The sequence below is a fragment of the Labrus bergylta genome, chromosome 13 (genome assembly GCF_963930695.1).
Source record: "Labrus bergylta chromosome 13, fLabBer1.1, whole genome shotgun sequence".
Classification (NCBI taxonomy): domain Eukaryota; kingdom Metazoa; phylum Chordata; class Actinopteri; order Labriformes; family Labridae; genus Labrus; species Labrus bergylta.
Window position 1 is genome coordinate 3374047 of NC_089207.1, and position 24074 is coordinate 3398120.

The 24074-nt window shown below is 40.0% G+C and overlaps 2 protein-coding genes across 2 annotated transcripts; one reads left to right on the forward strand and one right to left on the reverse strand.

The window, feature by feature from the left end:
* Positions 1 to 1373: 1373 nt before the first annotated feature.
* On the forward strand, positions 1374 to 8242 carry mfsd9 (major facilitator superfamily domain containing 9). The gene is made up of 6 exons (XM_020648375.3): positions 1374 to 1714; positions 2980 to 3067; positions 3586 to 3629; positions 5498 to 5627; positions 6288 to 6497; positions 6576 to 8242. Exons 1-6 carry the CDS (start codon positions 1628 to 1630, stop codon positions 7454 to 7456), a joined length of 1440 nt encoding a protein of 479 aa, XP_020504031.2. The 5' UTR covers positions 1374 to 1627; the 3' UTR covers positions 7457 to 8242.
* Positions 8243 to 8332: 90 nt separating this feature from the next.
* On the reverse strand, positions 8333 to 23422 carry slc9a2 (solute carrier family 9 member 2). The gene is made up of 13 exons (XM_020648379.3): positions 22916 to 23422; positions 22569 to 22783; positions 22189 to 22437; positions 18527 to 18771; positions 18216 to 18433; positions 17354 to 17553; positions 16096 to 16185; positions 15944 to 16014; positions 13648 to 13815; positions 13453 to 13558; positions 10838 to 10954; positions 10546 to 10633; positions 8333 to 9373 (listed from the first exon to the last, which is right to left on the reverse strand). The coding sequence occupies exons 1-13, from the start codon at positions 23178 to 23180 to the stop codon at positions 8967 to 8969; spliced, it is 2439 nt and encodes an 812-aa protein (XP_020504035.2). The 5' UTR covers positions 23181 to 23422; the 3' UTR covers positions 8333 to 8966.
* Positions 23423 to 24074: the final 652 nt, after the last annotated feature.

The window sequence follows — 24074 nt, forward strand, 5'->3', positions numbered from 1 at the left end:
AATTTCCCCTTGTGGGACAATAAAAAACTCTGAATCTGAGGATTATTTCTATTTTGTCATTTTTATAGTTTGAAACCACTGCTGGGGGGGTTAGGTATCAGACGAGGGGACTGACAGCATGTTTCAGATACAGTCTTATTAAAACATTATATGGCAGAAATTCATGTGAGTTAAACATTTGACTGCTAAAAGAACTGGATAAGATTTTGTCAAAAAAAAAATACCTCTGGCACGTACTGGAGAAAAATGGTAGAGACGCTGTAGAAACTAGCAGTTTGTCCAGAGGGGGCGCCAAAGTCGACATTAACCGAATGTTCCTTGCAAGATGATTTCAGCAAAGTAAAAGTACTAACATTAAGATTTAATGTAAATTATGACTCACCATATATTACGACTCTCTTCTTTATATGTTTTAGCCTTTAAATGTTTCCCTTCCTGTATTCATTTTACTGCTCTTAGTCTTTTTAAATTCCTAATCCTTTTATCGTTTAACTCTTCAGCTCTCTGTTGTTTTATTCATTTAACCGATGTCCTGTTTATCTCTTCTTGTTATCTTCATTCTGTGTTTACAGCCTGTGATGTGATGTCCTCCCACTCTCCCTCAATTTTTACTTTGTTCTCTCCTGGTTGATTTGAAACTAATTTTCCTTCATTGTATTTAACTGCCTCTCCATACCTGCCTGTTGAATCTTATTCCTGTTGTTTGCATTTTTACAGTTTTGCCCTCTCTGTTGATCTCTGTTCTGTTGTTGTGTTGCAGCAGTTTGTAAACATTTGTTTTTAAAGATGCTATATAAATTAAGCTACTATTATTATTATTATTACTTATACATGTTATTGTATTATATAAACATATCAAGTCATTTCAAAGGTTGTCTTCTTTGTAAGGGCCAACTTTTAAGTAAATCATTCTGACAAAAAGTTGCATCACTGGGTTAATTTTATTATTAAGGAAAAATGTTTAATTTTAAAACTGTTCTTTATACAGTAATCCATGTGCATAGTAGTTGTTATACAACTATTTCACTGCTGTATGAGTTGCAAATACAGCAGTACAGCAGCTTTGCAGTTATCGTGCAATCCTCACATGTGTCCAGCAGGTGGCGTAAAAGTAATTAAAATACCAGCTGATGACAAATCACAGGATTAGGTGCTCATTTCATAATATGTGAAGTGTACGAGTTAAGATTGTGTTTTGTGTTGTGATTATGCATTTATTTATTTATTGTGATGGAAAAAAAATGTTTTTTTATTTTTTTTATATTAAAACAAAATTCCCAACCAGTTATGTGACGTCAGAGGACGATACCAACAACCAGATCAGACGCGGGGGAGTCAAATCAGAGCACAGGGCAGTTTAACATTAAGATAGGAAGGAACACGTCTAAAACATTCGGCTTTCTGCAGGAATACTAGCATATTTAAAACCGTTTTTTTAATCTCCACAGCCCGTTAAACTCGCCACACTTGTCCTGTCGATTAAAAACCGGATCGTTTAGCTCCGCCCCCCCCTGCTCGTGGAGACCGGGACGCCTCACACAGTAAATGATTCCAGTGATTATTTTTTACAGTAGAGCCGGATGAACACTTCCGCCTTTGCTTCAGCAGAGTTCACACAAGCGGGAGGATGAACAACCAGAGATGTAGCAGCTCATTCAAGAAGCCAAGAGGACGGACGAGAATCATACAATGTATCTACGTGGTGGGCTTCATGGTGAGTTCACGGACACTTGAATGTGCTGCTTCTAACGGACTCAGTGAACTGATTTGGTTATGATTTCTGTCATTAAGGTAGTGTGTTAAAATACACTTTACAATTAAAGAATGTGCTCCTCATTGACATAACATCTGAACAAGTGATGTTCAGAGTTTGTTTTTTTAGTTTATTTGAAATAAAATGTGAATTTATTTTTGCATAAATAGCCTTTAATATAATTGTGTCCTTTCCACAAAGTATATTCAATCTATCCCTTATACTGAACCTGCAGAGACTTTACACCTGCGAGCAGGATTTGTCGACTTGCATCTTTCCTTCTTCTTCTGCAAAAGTATATGAAATCATGTTTTATGCAGCTGTAGCCTACTTCAATACATTTTTTTAAAGTCAGCAAACAGCAGGGTAAAGTAGGCGTAGAAGGTCATTGGCTATAATTTTACAACTTTCTGGGTATTTTGAAAAACGTCACACTTGCATGAATCAGGTGAGGGAGGTGTATAGGCTGCACTGCATGTTGTTGTGACACTCCTGAGTGATTGCACTTGAATGCATCACTGTCAGTAAAATATGTTGCAGAGTGGACTGGGCCTTTCTTTATTTTACAGAGCATGCCTCTTATTGCACATGGACACCTAATTGTCTCCTTTAGCCTGCATAGTTTAAACAATTATTTAATTAAATGTCACTGTAGTCAGGCAGCTCCTTTTTTAGAATAGAGAGCAGATAGAAAAGGTGGGGCCCGGCATTCCACTGAAAGACAAAATAACCACGGTTAATTGGTTGAGTCGGTGCACTTTATGAAGCGCTGTGTGACTTAAATCAAGAGTTTGGCAAGAGCTTGCTCTGGTCTCAGAATGCAGCAAAACGGGATGAACTGATGCAACTATCCCTGAACTCTGAACCCAAGAGCACCTGCTGCCAATTAATTGCTAGTATCTGTATTTATTTTTTAATGTTTGGCGTCTAAAGAACAGGTGGAGCATCCAGAAGTAAATAAAGATGAGTGGAAACTTTCCATAATCATCATAGTTTGTGGAGCTTTGTCATCGCCCAGCAAGAGAAAATTAGAGTCATTTAGGCTGATGAAGGCGTTTAGTTGGAGTTCAAATGATCTAATAAATGTTAAGAGTATCAGTCTATTAATCACAATGCTACTGTGGTAGAGGGCTCGACCAATAGAAGATGACATCAACAGCTGGTGAAACTCTACAGGGTTTAATTCTGCTTCTCATTTTTCTCTCTTTTCACTTCGTCTCCTGTAGGACTTGTTTGGGGTGAGCATGATCATCCCACTTCTGAGCCATCACGTGAAAGCTCTTGGAGCAAGTCCCTCCGTTGCTGGTGTTGTAGGTAAGTAGTGTCCTTTGCAAAAAGTTAATATTTTAAGTGTCATTCAGTATGCAATGTAGGCTCAGGCTTTATAGCTCGTGAATAACAAGCAAGCTACAAAACTCCTTCAATTCAAATCACAGACTAAATCACAAATTCTTATCTTATTATTTAGATTTTCTGTTTCTTTTTTTTGTTTCTTTTTTCTTTGTTTTACTGTGTTTTGTTTTGTCCTGGCTTTATGGAGAGGTGAAGTGTACCTCTTGTGTTTTTGTTTGTCTATTGGGTGCTACTATAATAAACATTATTAAAAAATATATATTTTTAAAATTCTTCTCTGCAGACCAACGTTAACACGAAGAGAGAGATTAAAGTGTTACCTTTCTTGTTGCACATCTCACAGAACATGTTGAGCTATCACTGCTAAATCTTTAAAGTGGGTCAGATAAACTGTTTTCATATAATTTTGTTACTCAAGACTTCATAACTTAAAAAAAACAAAAATAAATAAAATTCTGAATTGAATAAATCTGTTGCAGGATCTACATATGGGATCTTACAGCTCTTCTCCAGCACAATAGTTGTAAGTATTGACTTCTCTCTAACCTCCGCTCAGCCTCTCATGCTTGACAAAGGCATGCTCACAGTTAGTAGCCAAAATGGTTGCATCTCTGGTATTTCATGAAAACAATCAACACTGGCTGTTTTAGGTTGGTGGGGGTCTCCTCCAGTCACTGCGCATGTACACACCAGCTACTCTGAGTAAGCTGCAAACACACATATCACTGATTTTAAACAGAATATTTACTTTAGTCTTTGACACCTTCTGACTGGACAATGTGGAGAGACTTATCAGTGAGTAATCTTTGAAGGTTTTGATGTAAAACCAAAGACTTGATTATATTAATGTCCAAACTGCTGAGAAATGACCCAGAAAAAGCAGAATATTCCACCGTAAGATTCTGCAAGACTCTCTGCTTTTCACGTCCCTCTCACTGCCGCCCCATAGCTCCTGAAATTGGTTAAATTCCCAGGGGTCATGGGACAAATTAAAGCCATAAAGAGTCATCTGTTGGTTCCCGCGTGCAAGACCGGCTGGATCCTGATAAACGTCGGGATACGTGAACAGCTGGGTCTCTATGATAATCCCACCAGGCTGCATCCTGAACACAGCAAACTCAATTGGTCCTAACTTCATTATTTCATCAGTTGTATGTATGTGCGTGTGTGTGTGTGTGTGTGTGTGTGTGTGTGTGTGTGTCTGTGAGTGTGTCTGTGAGTGTGTAAGACAGAAAAGGAAAAGACAGGGTGAGAATCTAATAAAGGCTTGTTAGGCTTGTTAAACTAAGGATGTTATATCCTAGGTTGATTTTTTTCTTCTTCAAGGATGTAAGAAGACACTTCTGTTGGTTGGACTTTTTATTTCAACCACATTGTAATCAGAAGAATTTAAAATTCAAGCCACGAGTCAGCTTCTCCCGATGTTTAATAATTACTCAAAGACCTTCAAATGTCTTCAAGAGAACTGGATAAAGATTGACACTATATGGCCTTCTCATGCATTCATATTGAAGTTGATGTTTTTTGGCTACACTCTTTTAACTTTAACGTTCACTCTCTTTTTATATATTCAACTTTTTCAGTTTTAAATCCATTATGGGCACTACTGTCAAGTGTCAGAAGGAAACTTGTAAACAATGAATGTAAGGATGTCAGAAAATTATTGCCAGAAACTCACAAGGAATAAACAAAGTAACAATGCAAAATTTTTAACATTTTGTGGTTTCATCACACACATGCCCTGCACTGTCTGCACTCACATGAAGACTTTAAATATAAGGCAATGCTAAATATTTTCTAACCATGCTTTATTTATGAAAGCAGCTTTCTGAGTGCCTTCAAACAGATTTTATAGTGGTGCAAAATCTGTGCTCAAACAACAATAAAATGCTCTTTATTCTAACTCAAACGTTCACTATATTAAACACTATATTGTTAATATATTCTTTACTGCTGAACTTTCCCCATATGATCAGTTTCAGTCCCTCTGCACCTTTAAGAAAAAGCTAAAGACCCAGCTCTTTCATGAATACCTACTAACTTAATGATGATGGTCTCCATATTATTGATGATGATGATGGTAATGACGATGGTTTTTGTTTGATAACGACGACTTATAAGATGGTTTCTATACTGATTAGAGCTCTCAAGAACTGCCCTCAATGTTGTGCTTTGCCTCTGGTCACTTCCTGTCAGCACCTGTGTGTCCAATCAGACTCAAAGCTGATCGTTTGCTCTTACTCACATTGTTCCCTTTTTTCTAGATCCTTGCTTGTGTTGTTCTTACTCTCTGATGTACGTCGCTTTGGATAAAAGCGTCTGCTAAGTGAATTGTAGAATTCATGGGTTTGTGTGTTGCTCTGTGTGTGTGTGTGTTTGTGTGTTTGTCAGGGCAGCTGGAGTGATGTGGTGGGCCGGCGCTACTCTTTGCTCACCTGTCTGCTGCTGAGCGCGTTCGGCTACGGCCTGCTCGGGATGTCCACCAGCATCGCTTTGTTTGTCCTCGCACGAATACCTGTGGGTAAGTCCTGATCCACAGGAGGAAAAACTCAGGTGTTCACTTTAAATTGATTTCTTCTTTCTAGCATCCTTTCAGGGTCCTTATATTGTGCATTTAGATTAAAAAGGATATTATAATTATTACATCAGAACTGAAGTTTACTAGTTTGCACCAACATACCACCTGTACCTTAAAGGCTTTATATGTTTTGATCCAGCAGATGTCGCCCTTGAGCACCAGCATGAAACCAAAACAACTCGCGCCGCATTTTTGTGTTAGCATGCTAATGCTAGCGATCTTTATTATGCTGGTATCTTCACACTGCATGTAAATTTACCTGAAATGAGCGTGATCTAGAAACACAGTTAAGCAGTGAGTACAGTATGTTATTCTTCTTTTCTCTAGTCCCTCAATTAAACAACTTTTATACACGAGGGGAGGAGTCAGCCGGCCGTCCTGGCGATGTAAACAAAGTGAAGATAGGACTCTGAAAACTCTGAAAGCATCACAGACAGTGGGACTCGGGTGTTACACCCATTGTAGACAGTCATGACTCACAGAGTTATTTTCAGAGGATATACTTGATTTCTACATTTAAGTGTGAAAAATCACAGATAAAGACTTTAAAGGTAAAATCGATCATCTTTTTTAATCCTCATTGTGACTTCATTTCTGTCTCAGGGCTCTTTAAGCATTCCCTGTCCGTCTGCAGAGCCCTGCTGTCTGACCTGTCGTCTGACTCAGAGCGCCCTCTGGTGATGGGACACTTTAACGCGGCCTCCAGCGTCGGCTTCATCCTGGGTCCTGTTGTTGGCGGCTACCTCACGGAGCACGAAGGCGGCTTTTATACCTCGTCCTTCATGTGTGCTGCAATCTTTCTAATTAATGCAGGTGGGCTAAAAAAATGGACGAAAATAAACTGATTTAATGCAGAAGAAATGAGAATATTCAATGTGTTTATGATTCCAGGTCTGGTGTGGATGCTACCCTGGAGTGAGGCGCTAATTATCCGTAATGCCACCGATTCCAGCAACAACGCTAGTAAAGGTTGTCATGACAACAACTGCAGGAAATCGGTTCAAAACGGCTCTCACGTAAACAAGCACCACCCGGTGTTTGCAGCAGAGACTGTTCCAGCGTCCAGAGCTCCAGAGAAGCACCCAGGTGGTCATCACACCTGGTGGGAGGCGTCCCTGCTCCAGCCCGTCTGGAATCAGCTCTCCTCAGTGGGCTCAAAGATACACATGGTGGCCTCCTCGGACATGTGGGACCTCTTCCTTGTGCGTCTCCTGATGGCCGTAGCTATCATGCTTTACTACAGCAACTTCTCTCTGGCAATGGAGGAGCGTTTCTTTCTCAAACCGAAGGTGACGGGTTATCTCATCAGCTACAGCAGCACCTTGGGGGCCCTGGCTGGGTTCCTGGTGGGTCCCGTCACCCAGCTCTACGGGAACAACATGCCCACTCTGCTGCTTCACTCCACAGTCCTCACCTGCACGCTCATCTTCCTGTACGCCTCGGCTCCCGGCGTGTGGCAGGTGCTGCTCACCTCCACCTTCTTTGCCATTTCCACATCCATCGGACGGACGTGCATCACGGACCTGGAGCTGCAGAGAGGAGGGGTCCAGGCCAGCGGGACTCTGATCGGAGCCGGGCAGTCGGTCACAGCTGTCGGCCGGGTCCTGGCCCCTCTCCTCTCAGGTGTGACTCAGGAGTTCAGCCCCTGTGGTCCCCCCTATCTAGGAGTGGTGTTAGCCCTCGCCGCCGTGCTTTTACTGCTAATCAGGATCCCCAAATGGGACGGAAGGGGGATGATGTTGAAAATAGACAAACTGGGAAAGTCTGAGTAACTGGATGAATGTAAGAAGAAAAAAAAAAGAAATCTTCCAAGAAAGAGAAGTGCTCTTCTTTTTTTTTTAAAGAGGCCAGCTCTGAAGATGTTCAACAGACTCGTAGTGGGGGAAGATGTTTCCTGCTTGGAACGTGTCTGTAGATGTAGACGACGTCACAGGGGAAAGAAACGGCTCTTCATCACCAGCATTGCAGTCCCTTCCCAAAGGAGAGCTGCTCTCGGTGAAGTCAGGGGATGAGAAGTGAAATGTGCTTCCTCCCTGTGCGGCGGTTTGATGATACTTTAGGCACATCGCTGCCCGAGAAGATATTTTTTATTTTCAATGTCTTTCTGTAACCACTTTGTTTTCAAGTCCCTGCTGATGATACACGTTTTGTAGTCATAAATGACAGGAGACTATAGGTACTGGTTGGTAATTAGGCTTCCAGACTGTCCATAGGTAGATAACACTGTTTTGTTTTGTTTTTAAAGTTGGTCATGATTAGCTGAACTTGTCATTTTACCTCAAATCCAGCTGTTTTTCTTCATCACAAAAAGTTCTTACTGTGGTAAACAAGCAAATGTTTGAGACTTTTTTACTACACAGATTTTTCTATTTATGTTGGGGTTGTTTTGAATGGCGATTTAAATATATAAAATGGGACTTTTTCAGTTTTAAATCCATTATGAGCACTACCGTCAAGTATCAGAAGGAAACTTGTAAAAAATGAATGTAAGGATGTCAGAAAATCACAAACAGGATTCTTGCCTGAAACTCACAAGGAATAAACAACTTTTTTTTTTTAACTAAGAGTCTTTTATGTTTTGAGTTGTTTCTGAAACTTTGAGATTAATGATGCAGTTTGGATGTTGTACTCAACTCTGTCACATTTAAACTTAAAACGACCCGAGGTTCAAGCAAAAGTGCTTCACAACAGTTTTAAACAACATAAAACTTTTATTACAAAAAAAAGAATATTAATAATAGTAAAATCCTGATTCATGAGCTCCACTAATGTAACAGACAAACTAGGCCTCAGTTATCCCGAAGAGTACTTTGTACTGCTCAGCAATAGTTCCTCATGGAACTAATTTAGCCTGTATATGAAAAAAACTATCCTGTCACACACACACACACAAAAGGAAATATAATACAAAAACATAATATTATTTACATGTAAAGACAGAAATATTTAGTCAAAATAAAACTGTTTAAATTACAGTGTTTTAAAACACACAACTGGAAAATCAAGTTATTAAAATCACATGCAACGGGTTGAAATAACTACTGGTACAAATCAAAAAGAAAATACAGTTCACTCACTACACTTCTGATGAGGCTAAAAACTGACTTTACTTTCTTTGCTGTGCATTCTGGCTTCTTTTGGAGGTCGGGTCATCTCTATTAAGAAATGCAAGGACCTCCATCTTTACTTTGCAGTCCTTGCAATGTGAACGGAGTTTTATAAGAGGGATCCTAAAAATCCAGTCTGTGGCAGTCCAGCTGCTTGTTTAAGCTCAGAAGACTTTTATTTCCCCTTCGGGTTCCACTGCGGCCTCCTGAGTAGAGGGTTTCTTGATGCGTTGTCTCTGGACTCAGCAGCCCAGGCGGGAGGTGGAGACATAGGCTGCTCCTCTTCTGCTTCATGATGCACGTTTCTCAAATTATCAGCCGAGCTGCTGTCATTATCGATGAAAGTGCGGCGAGGAGCAGGAACGCGGGAATCACTAGAGGAGGAGTTTGTTCTGGGCTTGCCGCCCCCGGTCCTGCCCCTGTCCTCCACTGTGCTCTCATCCAGCACGCTGACAGACGGCGCCTCCTGCAGGGTGTCCAGCCTGCGCAGAGGCATCATGGCTCTGGAGGACGAGCGTGAAGGCTGGTTAAACCGAGAGCGTCTGGAGGGGTAGGCCACCTCTGACATGGTCTCCTGATCATCTGGAATCAATGGAGAGAGTAAAATAGTGACCCGTTTATTGCCATGACAACACATAACAGTTAATAAGCAAATGAACGTGGGTACGGTTAAAACTGGTTGAGCTGCTTGTGGGTATCACAGACTTCAGCTTTGTTTGAAATTCTGCTACAGATTTCTGTTCAACTTTCTCAACATGATGTGGAATCATGCGGAATCTTTTTGGAAATATGTATTAAATCATTCAGAAAATCATTTTATTTAATTAAAGTTGAACAATTCTGTGAGTCTGGTCAGTCAGTGAGAGCATGCTAACATAAATTATGTTGTTTGCAAATAATGCAAGCTGAAAAAAAATCCAGAAGCTTCAGTGTTCAGCTCTGCATCGGTCTTGAAACCTTTCTGTGTTCTAACCTCTCTCCATTTTAAAAAGCATCTCCAATATGTGTCCTATTTTTTACCACCCTTCTGTTCGTGGGGCTTATTAGAAAAATGCCTAGGCCTTTTAGGTCGGGTAGAATCAGTTATATCTGAACCAGTTCGCTTGCCCGCGCCAATCAAGCTCCAATAGATGCGACACCTGTTGCTTTGCCTGGCAAACTTAGGTGTGTCCAAAACGGCCGTGTGCGACACCTTAAAACCGCCGACCTTCTCTAGTCAATTGTAATAAAAAGATGCCTCACCATAGGTTTTAGTTTGGACATTTGGAACAATTAAAAGACCACTACCAGAAGACCTGAGGTCTCATAAGTTAAAAGCAAATCGTATAAATAGGGGGGCGCGAGGCCAGTAAGAGCTTTAAAAACCAATAAGATAATCTTAAAATCAATTCTAAAACAAACGGGTAGCCAATGCAGAGACTTTAAAAGCGGTGTAATGTGTGCTCTCTTTCTGACAAATGTCACAAACATGGTGCTGCTAAAACAAAGTTGATGAATTTCATCTTTTTGGGAATAGGAATGTATTCCCATAAAAGTTCAGATACATTTCAGCGGTGGACTGATTCACAGAGCAGCTGAAGCCCCTAAAGACACTCCACTTTGCATGGCTGAAATGTGATGTGTGAAACTGTCAAAAGCGACAGAAAAGCCAAAAATAAACCCTGCGTGTATGATGCGTTTTCAAAATTCAAATTTTCTGATAAGAAATACAAAACATGTTGTATCAAGTTATTTATGGTAGTTAAGAAGTGTACCTGTGTTGCTCAGCCTCACAGGAGGAAACTTTGAGTCCAGACTTTTCCCAGCAGGAAGAGAGAAGTACTTATGAGATTTGGGCACCACCTGAGTACAACATGGATATGAAACAGGAAATCGATTAGAGGAGAGAACACATGAAGAGGAGAAAATATGGGATGAAAAGTAAAGCATCCCTTTAATTAATTTGTTTGAAAAGTTAATAAACATCTTATGAAGTATAACTCTGCATTCACAAGCAGACGTTAAAATGAATAACAATGTCGGTTTAAGAGTTTTCCTCCTTCCTACCGATGACTGAAAACTTCCAGGACGGATGCTTCTTCGGATGCTGGCATGGCGTCTGATCAGAATCTCTCTCGAGTGGCTTTCATTGGGAAGGGCGTGCTTGCCTGTGAACGCCACCGTCTGGTTAAGAAACACAAAAAAAAGGGTTAAATTGTATAACTTTACAAACTTCCTGGAGCAGAAGTAGACAACCAGGAGACAATTCCTGCTCACATATTCCACCATTGTGTGTGTAATAACAGTGTGTGTGAGATAAGAAAAAAGCAGAGACGGAGAGTTTCTGTTCTTTTCAGTTCGGACAACGGCATTCTTTGAAGCTCAGATTACTCAATCTAAAGTGGCCACACCTGTTTGGTCATTGTCTCTGTTTGGACATGCAAGCAGCAAAACACTAACCTCCTCCATATAACGTACTCATCAGTGTCAACACACTTATTTCTGTCCTGTAGCTATTAAACCTCAAACAAACATCACTCCTAAAAGTCTGTCAACTATATGCTCCTTTCTATTTCAAATGAGCTTTAAAAACAGGAACAGATCTAACGTCCTCTTTAGTTGAGATTCCATTCTTTTCTAATCCAATATCAAATCGATAAAACCCGCTGGACACGGGGCGCTGGTGGCGTAGTGGTTAGAGCGCGCACCCCATGTATGGAGTCCTCCAAGCGGGCGGCCCAGGGTTAAAATCGACCTGAGGCTCCTTTCCCCTACTCTCTTTCTCCCTGATTTTTGACTCAATCCACTGTCCTAAGGCACAAAAATAAATAAATCTTTAAAAAACTCTTTAAAAAAAAAAAAAGGCCATAAACACCAGTTTTCCGAACATCACAGTCAGAAGGTGACAGAGTTTATTTGCGGAGAAGCGAGGGGAAAGAAGAAGATAATCAGAAACCTCATCTATCAAAAGAACAGGAGCACATGCTTCTTGTTTAACTGCACATCAAAGCTCCTCTGGGCCTTCATTGAATGATGGTGATGTCATTTCTCGAATGGAAAAGTACTGCTGGCAATGTAAAAACAGCTTTGAGTTTCAGAGTAATCACATCATGTGTGAGAGAAAGGCGTCTCTGAAACTCTGCAGTGAAGAAGGAAGCTGGGATGACATGTGAAGTACAAATATGTTTAACAAACAGGTATAACAGGATCAGAGGGGAAAGAATTTGATTCATTTATCTTATCTAGGGAAGTAATTTCTGTCATGTTGTAAAAATCAAAAGCGATCTCACAACTAACAAACTGTATGTGGAAGGAGAGGTTCATGTGGCTTCTCATTAGAAGTTAAATATTCTCAGATCTGTAGAGTAGCACATGTTGGACTCCAACGCTTGTTGATTCATGAAGGAAGGACGAACTAAAGTTCAACTTTCACCCCACTGTTAACAGTCAGCTCATGAAGCTAAACTTCAGCAGCAGAAAAATTTAAACGCATGGATTCTTTTTTTTTTTTTACCGTTACTCAAAAATGACTTGGTTTGAAGCTTCACAGTGGTCATTAAATAAATCTGTGAGGCTAAGACATTATTCATTCAATCAAAGCTCAATCAAGTCAAAATTAAATATTTCTTTCTCACGTTCTCCATTGCATTCTATAAAAAGGAAAAACGATAAGGACAACACTCCAAATTTTGTATTTTTAATTGCCGCACAAACGTTTCGAGCCAAGGCTCTCAAAATTTGGATTGCTGTCCTTATTGTTTTTCTTGTTCAAACATTTTTTGGGGATTCAGCACCCAGTTGGGTTAGGAAATGGACTTCTAGATGTCAGAGTCACCCTTGTGTATATCTTTGACAGTCTATAAGCGCTTTAGTCAGGAACTGTTGGAGCCCCCTATCTTTTTTAGTGATTCCGCACCACAGGAACTATGAACTATTTTAGTTCCTAGAACCCCATTTAGAGGAACCTTTTTAGCTCCTGCTTCAGCGTAGGTACCATGGCGGGGCAGATGCAGACGGAGAAAAAGTCCTTTTGGTTTGTAGTTCTCAGGGAACTCTCTAGTGGATAGTTCCTGAACTGTTTGGTCTAAAAACGCCTTATTGTATTTTATAGGCTTTTGGTATACTGTTTTTATTTGTAAAATGTCCCCACATCAGTCCCAAAAAAATAAAAAGTGCATCCAAGTTAAAAAAAAAATCAACAGTGTCTCTGAAAAGTACCGGAAGTAAGGTAGCAAAAATAGATATAATGTAGAAATGTAAAGTTTGGTAAATGTACTTTCTAGTCTTCTGACTACTCAAAGCTCTTTTACACCGCAGGACACAGCTACACATTCACACACTGGCAGAGGCTGCTACATAAAGGGACCATCAGAAGTAACTAATCCATTCATACACATTCATACGGCGTCGACAAAACAGCAGGAGAAACTTGGGGTTAAGTGTCCTGTTCAAGGACACATCGGGTATGTAGCGTCCCCCTTCCGGTTGAGAGACAACCGACTCTACCAACGGAGCCACAGACGCCCCAGTTTAAACCGCAAAGTTTAAATTCCCCAAAACTGTAAAGAAATAAACGGACTTGCATGAAGGCAAATCGTTTCTTTACAAAACAGTGATGCAGGATAGAAAAGCAGGTTAGTGTGATAAAAGCTGTAATCCAGCAAATCAATAAAATATCTCACCCGTTGCCTGATCTTGTACATGTTCTTTGAAAGGATGTCATGCATGTTCTTCAAGTCTGCAGTCAAGAACTTCTTCCTAGGTCTAGCAGAACTTTTCTTCTCCTCACTATAAGACATTTAAAACAGATTATTCAAAAAAAACGATATTCAAGCAGCACATGTGATTGTCAAAAACAGAAATGACGGTTTTCTTACTATAGAGAGACAATGGACGGAGCAGCACTGATGTCTCCAGCCACTGTGTCCAGGATCTCCATGGCATTCTGCAGCTCCAGCTTCTTGTACAGCGCCACAATGCTGGACTCAGCCCGGTTGTCACGGATCATGATCCTCCGCAGGATTCGATTGTTGAACTTCATAAACCTGACAGAAAAGAAAAGAGGGAATAAGGTTTGTTATGGTTGTCAAAAAGTTTGAAAAGGAGATATATGGTGGTCCTGTTGCAGTGACTCACTGTGGCCTACAAATATCCAGACAAGACCAGTGCAAAAAGAAAATTTAAAAACAAGAATCCAACATTTGCGGTGATGGTTCAGCAAATTGGCATTTGAATAAATGCAATAACAATGTTGGTGTTAGTACGTATTTTCATGGATTCATTCATCTTGATATGTGGACATATCTTTGAATTGTGTCAACCATCTCAGAGTAATTCTTCTTTTAGGTTTGTGAAGCTGTAATACATATGTGTTAGAGACCTCATAGCAGCAGAGTTATATTTGGATTGAAGTGTCTGTTGTGAGCTGAAAAGGAAATGTGACTCTGAGACTGAAGAAATGTAAATGTCTGATATTTAGGAGTCAAGCTGATGTCTTCTGTCTAGCCTTTTAGAGATGAACCGAAGCAGCCAGGAATTAGTGGGCTGTACCTTCTAACAGAATATGAGAAACACTGTGAAGATGAAGACTGGGCCAATGATTGCAAGCGATTGTGAGATGTTGGTCAGCATGGGTCAGCGATGGTCCGCACTTTGTCAGCCATGTGTGTTGTGTTTCTGTGTTGTCTGACCATGGCTGAATAAATCCAAGATGATCCACAGTCTGTTTCACGATTTCATCATTGTTCATCTACTATAGAAAAAAAAAAAAACACCTAACAATGTTTTTTTTTTTGTTTTTTTCTACAAATTCTCTAAAACATTTAAAGTCAACAATAAATTCATAATGGAGAAATTTTCCATCAGTGCAAAGTAAATGAATTGTTGCTGGTGAGAGAATATCAGCAGTTGTATTCTTAAAAGGTCCACAGATGTGCTGGGCCTCAACTTTAATTTAAGAGCTGCATATAAAAATAAAATAAAGCAAAGGTAACAGTAACTTCAGATAACAGAAAGTAACTTGACATGTTGTCATGTTTAATATTGCAAATATTTCATTCAAATAAAAATGTTCAAGCAACCAACTTCAAAGGGCCAATATGTAAGATGTCTCCTGAATTAAATCAGAAAACAACCTTACTATGTCATCGGACATTTAGGTTATATGCTGTTTGCTTTGACCAGAGGAGGTAGGCGGTTTTAAGGCACCTCCTAGCCGTTTTAGACGCCCCTCGGTTTAACAGGCTAACGGCAAACCAACAGGCATTGCAGCGATGGAACCCATCAACCAAACTGGTTCAGATATAAATTATTCTACCCAACCTAAAAAGCCTCAACATTTTTCCAAGAAGCTCCACAACCACAAAGGTGGTAACACATTGAAGATGCTTTTTAAAATGGAGAGAGGTTAGAGTGCAGAAAGGTTTCAAGACCGATGCAGAGCTGGATAAACACTGAAGCTCCGGTGTGCATCACATGGCAACAAGTGTGCACATCCACGTCTTGTTGTTTTTCAGAGGCTTACAGCTTGTTGTTGAATATGTACTTAAATCTCAATCAATCAAGTATTATTAAATTCTTATCATATTCTTATTATAACTATTATTATTACATTATTATTATTAAATTATTATTATATAATTATTCTTATTTTATTACTATTATTATTCTTATATTATTACATTATTATTATAATTATTATCTACATTCTGAAAGTCTTTCAAGACAAGCTGTTGGAGTGTGTTGCATTTGTGGCCCTGCTGGTGTGACGACAAAAGATTGAAAAGAGGCGATGAGGAAGCAGGTCAAACATGTTTCAAAGCTTTAGGAGGGAAAGAATCCACAGCGATGCTGCTCATGGAGGAAGCTGAACACGACTCCAGGGTGTGATTACAGCTGCCAACATTCGCACACAGCCCCGCAGTGAACAATAGAATAGTCAAACAAAACCACAAGGAGGGAAACTGAGAGCTGCTAAACTAAAACTTACATCCCTCTACCTGTTTCCCTGCAGGTCGCCTCACTTTAAACATAATGATATGAAGCAGTTAAACAGCGGGGTGGTGTAAGGTGTAATGAGAAGCGGGAACATTTGCAGGCTACTCATGACTGTCCTTAAACAACACGAGGTCAATAAAAGCCTTTTATAGAACAGAGAGGAGGAAAACGTCTTACTTGTCCTTCCAGTAGAAGTGGCTCCACTGTCCACACAGATCCTCTATGCCGGCGATGGTGTGCTCCATAAGCTGGGAGAAAATGTAAACCTTTTCATGATCTGACCTACAAATACATGATGTCAAACACTTAGATAAGAACCAGTGGCTTACCCTGCAGTGAACCTCTGAATTGATGGTATCGACGTCGCGGTTTGTTCTGCGCACATTGACGAACTCAATCAAAGGTCGAATACTGATACCCTGCAGAGGGCAACAAGAATGATTACAGCTTCAGCAGATAGCCCCAAAAGAATAAGAGGGAAAGCTTTAAAAATTCAAATAGACAATCAAAAGTTGGACTTTTAGCTCGTAAACTAACTTAAAGCATCCTGACTGTAAAGATTAAACAAATTTGAAGTACATTTCAATTTAACTTAATGCTCAAAATATACAATCAGTTGGACTAATTTGCGCTTTTCTTTTTTTTTTTTTAATCATATATTCAAATGTATACATTTTAGCCTATAGAGGAGCTTAGATTCTCTTTGAACATGTCATTTCACTTCACAGACTGGAATTTAAATGTACAATTTCTCCCCCACCGATATCTTATAATTTTCCTTTTAATGTCAAATGTATTATATATTTCCTTAGCTGGACATGTAACAACACTTCACTACACACTGTGCCATGTATAGTTCCAGATGTGGCCATTAAATGTGACATTGAAATTTGAAACGCTCTTACATAGATTCCAAAATCCCTCGACAAGAAATGTGTTCACAGGTCAACACCTTACCAGCAGAACTCAAAGTGGATCCTGTTGCTGCTCATTTTACACTCAAGGAGGGTAAAGTCATGTGGTCATGAACGAGCAGGTGACCCCTTGTGTTCATATTGCACATACATATTGTTGAGTTTGTGATTTGAACCATCACCTGTGTGTTGTTCATTTATATATTATTGAAAGGCCAAATGATATTAGGCTGTAACTCCTGCGTTGTTGTTTTTTTTGTTTTGGTACTTTATACATACTTTATCCCTTTGAACAAAAAAAATGAATAATTAAGTTCTTAATCCTGACACAGGAGAATGAAGAGCAGCATTTGGAGCAGTGCAAAATGCGAGAGTTCAAATATCAGAAGGATAGAAATAAGAGTCATTATCAAAACAAGTCAAGATTGTTCTGACATCAAGTCAGGATCCGAGATCATTTTATCCAGATCCACACCATTTGTAAAATAATAAAAAAGTTATAATCTGGATTTTAAACCATTTGGCTTGGATTAAATGATTTTTCTTTCATGATGTCTGAGACTTTCATAAAGACTCCAAAAATGATTTATTTGACTTCCAACTTCCAACGATTTTCGTCAAGCAAAGTAAGTTCAGCAAAAAAAAAAAAAAAGATGATTTAATAATCTCTTACCTGAAGAAAGACAGTGAAGAGGATGATAACGATGGTGGCTGTGATGAAGAGCTGCTTGCGGCCAATCTCACTGGGGAGGGTGAAAGCCAGAGCGAATGAAATTGCACCTCGCAGACCACCGTAGGCCAAACCAAACTGATCTTTCAGGTTGAATGGGATGGTTCGGAAAGGGTTAATGATCTGAGTCAGCACAAGGACACCTGAGGTGGGGGGAAGGTGAGAACACATTGAAATGTTATTTCTTGAGTACAGAAATTTATTGTTTTACAGTTTAAAGTCGCGATACATTTCAATGAAACATTCATATTTAAATGTGGTTGTCAATGTAGTGCTCAACTCAGATTTACAATAATAATAATAATACATTTAATTTGTAATTCACTTTACATTTTGTGCTATCGTCAAGTTTGGACTTTATTGTCATTATTTTAGGCTGTTAACATGTTTTAAAAAAATGCCCATATGGGGGGGAAATGTTCACACACACCTGAACTTACAGGCAGGTAAAGTAAACCATAAATATGTTGTTTACTCCTAAACATAGAAAAGTTTTGTTTTCATTCACTGCTGCTGACTACAATCTCTTGGGTGCATCCTTCAATGTAATTTTTACCCTCAAGGAGCATTTACAAAGTCTGGCAGAGCAAAAACTAATTAAAGGATGTGCGCTTTCATATGCTTGTAAATCCTATGTTTGGGCAAGAAAAATGGTTAGCACTCATAAAAATACCACATCATTGAGCTACTATTGGTCAAAACCCTCATGAGACACCTTACATCCTGCAATGAGGCCGAGCGCCCCCAACTCAAACACAACCTGACCTTCAAACATGACAAAGATAACCCTCTGCCCTCTGCTCACCCAGACCTCTCCACACGAAAGCAAACAGCAGCGTGAACATGATGTAGCCCCAGTTCCACTCGTGCTCCGTCGTCACGGTGACGACCCCCAGGAAGAAGAAGATGAGCGTCTCGGAGATGGAGCCGAGCATCTTGATAACATGGCGGATGGTTGTGCAGGAACGCTGGGAGACGTTTTCCTCCACGTAGTACTTCATGGTGAGGGCGCAGGTCACAATGCTGCGGGGAAAAAAAAGAAAAAAAAAACATCCATCTGCAGCATCTTTAAAAATATTTGGATTCGGAAAAATTCTAAAAAAAAAATCTACTTACGCCATGATGGAAGAGATGGTGAACAGCTCGGCCACCAGGTAGGCCAGGTAGCTGTACATGAATATGAAGAGCGGCTCGATTTCTCGCACCTTGGAGGTGAACCTGGTGGTGAAGGCGGCCACGAATCCAAACAAGACGCCGAAGCCCATTCCCCCGAGCCCAACCACAAAGAACTTTGCCACCCCGAGGAAAACATCCGTCGGCACCACCTCGCCCATCTCAAAGTTGAAGATGTTGTACAACACCTGGGAGAAAAGGAGTACACAGGTGCATGCATGTTAATACACCAGTCTTTTTATATGCACAAACAGAACCACACATCACATCAAGAGGTCAAGGGTCAGGTCAGGGGCTGCGGCTTCTAATCACAAGGTCGCAGATAACAGTGATTTATTGAAATATTCACTGTGCACTGTTTGCAATTTGATAAGCACATTTCAACAAACATGCTCCTGACCCTTTAGAAACAAAAGCCTTTACCGGAGTGACCGGCTGTCTTCTCTACGGTGGCTGGGAAGTGCAAAGCAAAAGTACAAAGTGTGAAACACAAAATTTGAGACAAATCTACATTTTCAAATTTCATAAAACAAAATTACAAAACCAAAACAGGTGAAACACTTTTGTTTGATGAAATGTTAAAAAATGTTTTTGAAAATGTAAATTTGTCTCAAATTTTGCAAAAGTGTTTCACACTTTGTACTTTTGCTTTGCACTTTCCAGCCACCGTACTTCTCTGATAATATCTGCACCGAGGACTGGGGTGGTCACAACACCAGAAATGTAATACTCTGTATGATACTAGTAAGCACTCAACAACACAGAGAACATGACAAGCTACTTTACTGACTTTGTGGCTTAGTTTGAGTCATTTCTTTAGTGAGTCACTGAGTCACTGTTCTTTATGCGTTACATTAACTCCCACTGGACTTTAAAAAATATTTTCCTTACATGCACTCTGTGAGTAGTTACACACACTAAGATTTTTTCTCATAGTCCACTGCACCTTTTGTACATTTTGTTTTTTATTTTTATATATTGTAATAGCTTCTTGTACTGTTTTATTTAAGTTGTTTCTAGTTCTGCTTTTATTTCCTTGTTAATTGTTTAGCACCAATACACCAAGTCACATTCCTTGTATGTGTAAATGTACTTGGCAATAAACCCAGATTCTGATTCTGATTCTGATTTCAGTCATGACACTCCGGGATTTCTCGACAATGAAGGCTGTCCACGCTGTGTGTCCGTGCTTGTGCTCCTGCATGAACCGTATCGTGCCGAAGCACACCTCTTGGAAGCGTGCCAGAGCCAAGGGGGCGTCCCTAGTTTTGCTCTTGGATTAGCCTCTAAAACATGTGGTTAACAAGCCTTTGAAAGGTCAATGACAAATAGAAGCTTATTTGTGCCAGTTTAACATTTATTAAAAGTAGATGGGTATGTAGAGTTAGGCCGCAACAGTTCCCCTTTTTTGAATTTGTGTATTAAATATACACATGATAGCATCAGCTGTTTAATAATACGATCCTACTTGAATTACCTCCAACCTTTGTTCTCCTAAAACTAACGCCAACTTTTAACCTAACTTGGAGCTGCAACACTCAAGTATCAGCACTTTCTGCAAATATGACATCTTATTTTCAAAGACCACACCTGGTCTTTAATGGGATCTTGGGCAAATGTTTACCTTCAGTTTCTGCGTCAGCTTGGCTACTGTGTACTAAACAAAGAGGTCAGTGCCACACCAAAGGTAAGAGCTGGTTTATGGAGGTGGATGGGCGGGTTTGTTTAAGCACAATGAGAAGAGGCAGAGTGAGGGAAATTTGAGCACAAGTCCACTACAGTCAAGTTTCAGATGATGATTGTGTTAGTGTATGACTACGTGTGTGTGTGTGTGTGTGTGTGTGTGTTAGCTCCTCCCATATAACCAAATGACTTCAGAAACAGGTTTGGTGGCATCTATGCAAACAAAGCTACACAGCTCAGATCTGCAGAAACATCAGTTTTAACGTCTCTTAACAACATTCCTGAAGTTCCATTTTTTAAACAGGTAACCTGTTCAGCAATGTCACCAGTGCAGAGATATTTCCCTCCCACACATCATGCACACCAACCTAGAAAAAAGAAACTGGACAGTATCTGTTGAAACCTGAGCTGAGCCTTTTAGAGAAAGAAAAAGTAAATGTGATACTCGATCTGCTCTTCATATAATAGAAGTCTTGAAATAAAGGGTCCAAGCTGTGTGCTAAAGTTGGAGTTTTAAGAGTCTCCAAAATTAACAACATTAAAAAATAAAATAAAAACCTGAATCCTATCGCACATTATTGAGTGTGGCGAGTTGAAAGTGCTTTGAACTAAAAGGGAAAAGGGAGATACATTTAAAAAAAAAAATCAAAAACAGCAACTTATCAAAAAAGAAAACAGCCATCCAAAAAGCATTAAAGGTATAGGAACAATACTAAGCATGAAATAACAATTAATTATGTTGAAAGAATATGTCAGTAAGTTAAAGACACTGGGGTGTAAATATTTTTAAAATGTAATTTATAAATTTGGGGCATGGTTACATAATAGCTAAGCTGCACATTTCTGGTATTTCTGTGATAGCTTGTATTTAGAAAACCAGTTAAAGATACTTTATAAGAACCTGGGCAAGACGATAAAACCATAAAGAGTTAGTAATGTAGGCCGATCCCCAAACATAAAAAACACTTCAATCCTTAAAGGCTTTATATGCGATGTTTTGATCCAGCAGATGTCGCCCTTGAGCACCAGCATGAAACCAAAACAACTCGCGCTGCATTGTTGTGTTAGCATGCTAATGCTAGCGATCTTTATTATGCTGGTATCTTCACACTGCATGTAAATTTACCTGAAATGAGCGTGATCTAGAAACACAGTTAAGCAGTGAGTACAGTATGTTATTCTTCTTTTCTCTAGTCCCTCAATTAAACAACTTTTATACACGAGGGGAGGAGTCAGCCGGCCATCCCGGCGATGTAAACAAAGTGAAGATAGGACTCTGAAAACTCTGAAAACATCACAGACAGTGGGACTCGGGTGTTACACCCATTGTAGACAGTCATGACTCACAGAGTTATTTTCAGAGGATATACTTGATTTATATTATAAATATATAATAATATATTTCGCATATAAAGTCTTTAAAGATATTTAGAGTTTGTGCAGGTAAGCTAGGTCTGAGGTGAATCATTTGTTCTTTCTCTTTCAAAACCAAACAGCAAACTTCCTAATTATTTTATTTTATCAATGGGATAGTTTGGAAAGAGTAAAAGGTGAAAAACAGTGGTCAGTCTGACTGATATCAAAGCAGAAACAAGTTTCTCAGGGTTTAGTTGAGATAGGAAAACTTGTGTTGATGGTCTGTCAGCTTTCATTTGCTCTCTTTGACATGTAGAATGTTTTGTGATGCCGTTTTACATCACTGAAGTATTTCAAATGATCCTAAACAATGCCTTTAACAAATTTAAACCACATTGCTCTGAATGTTTCCACAACAAGCGGGTAGCCTGAAGGGATCTAAAGCAGGCTGACAGGTCTCAGTATGAAGTAAAAGGGGTTCTAAACAGCACAACTGTCCAAAAGAAATCCCACTATTGTGCACAGAAATGCACCCACACTGACAGTTTCTGTCTCAGCCTACTCACCACGGTGACAGCATCATTGAAGAGACACTCTCCGAACACCACGATGTAGAGCTGCTCGTTCACAGAGACGTCCTCGAACACGCTCAGCACGGCCACGGGGTCCACAGCAGAGATGATGGTGGCAAACAGCAGGTTCTCCTGGAGGCTGATGTCCTGAACGCCGAAAGCCTCGATCTGACAGATGGCGAATAGAGACATGCCAATGCCTATGCTGTTCCACAGAGTCCCCACAATTGCAAACCACAACACCTGCAAAAAAACAACACACACACACACACACACACACACACACACACACACCAGGGAAATGTCACTTTTTCTGCAGAGGGAGAGAACAAGTTGAACCTGTTTTGAGGAAACTGGTTGTGTTTAAAACAAACCGTGCCGATGTTCTCAAAGAAAGGCCTGGTGGGCATGAAGTAGCCCGAATCCAGGACAATCGGGGGGAGCATGTAGAGGAAGAAGACTTCACTGGAGAGCACGGCAGGGGGCTCCTCATGGACGGAGTGCATGATGGCCCCCACAATCAGACCAATGCTGATCAGAAGGCAGGACTCGGGCACCCAGATGGTGATCTTGTGGTAAACATGGAAACCTATAAAAGAGAAGATGTCACTTTAGTAACAGGGTTTATGAAAATGAAGCACTTTCTGCCGATCTAGATTCTCTTTAAAGGGGTTTTAAAGACAAAATATCTCCACCGTTTGGCAATGCTTCCGTTACTCACCAATCTTTGCAAATGAAGCCAGCAGAATCCAGAGAGTGATCTCAAAAGGTATCTGTATTCTCGGGTAATCCATTGTAAATACAGGTAAATAAACTTTAGAAGGTTCTGGATAGGCGTGGGGGACATTGGGCTTAATCGGGGGCACAATCGTGACACCGCTTGGTGCTGGTTTGGCTGGGATTTCTCCTCTGGAGCCATGAAGAAGACTTAAAAATGTGAAAATGAGGAGTAAAACTCCCGTTCGTCTGGCGCTGATTAGATCCATCAGACACGGGGAACCACAACAAGAGAAATCGAAATTGATACCAATACAACTCCAACTTCAGCGTGGAAAACAGAAATTAGTGAAGGACCCAAGAAAATCCGCTTCTCCTTCAAGGTTAACTATTTATCTCATGTTCTCATTCCACCATAGCGGTGTAGCTCCTCACTCTGGGTTTTTTCTGCAGGCTCAACAGTTGCTGGAGTCTCCTTCCATCGACTCATCTGCGGGGACTACACACCTGTGCTTCACCTGAGTTCCGATGCAGCAGGCAGGGCGCGGCCCTCGAGCACGGCTCTGATTGGGTGTCACCCACAGCAGCTCAGACAGGTGGGACATGAAAGGTGTTTCTGTGGGACATTCAGGTTCCTCTTTGTACTTTCGGTGAAGCCAGATTCCTGAATTTCAACTTTCGCCTCGTCCCTGATTCACAGTTTTCTTGGACCTATTGCCTCGTTATTAAAAAAATAAATAAAGTCCTGATGTAGGCTAGATGTGCACACAGTACACCTATCAAGTTTATTTTTTATTCTTACCTTTGCCTAATAATTAAACACTTTTATCTCAAAAATAGGATTCAAAAATATTAATATAAAATATATTCAGGCTATAAATTAATATTTAAATAGACTAGATGATGAAGATTGCGAATATTTGCCTTCTATGTCGTGATGTAGACTACATCACAGCAGCCTATGATTAATTAAATTCATTTACTGGCATAACATTAAAGGGTTACAATCACGAAAAGATTAATACGAATAAATCAAGAACAGAAATTTGATATCCTACAGGTTATTCTAAAATTGTCCATTCTTTAGAAGTAGGCTATTTGGACTTTAATATATTTATTCTTCTTATATTTGCCTACATAACTCCTAAGAGAAGGCCTGTTAA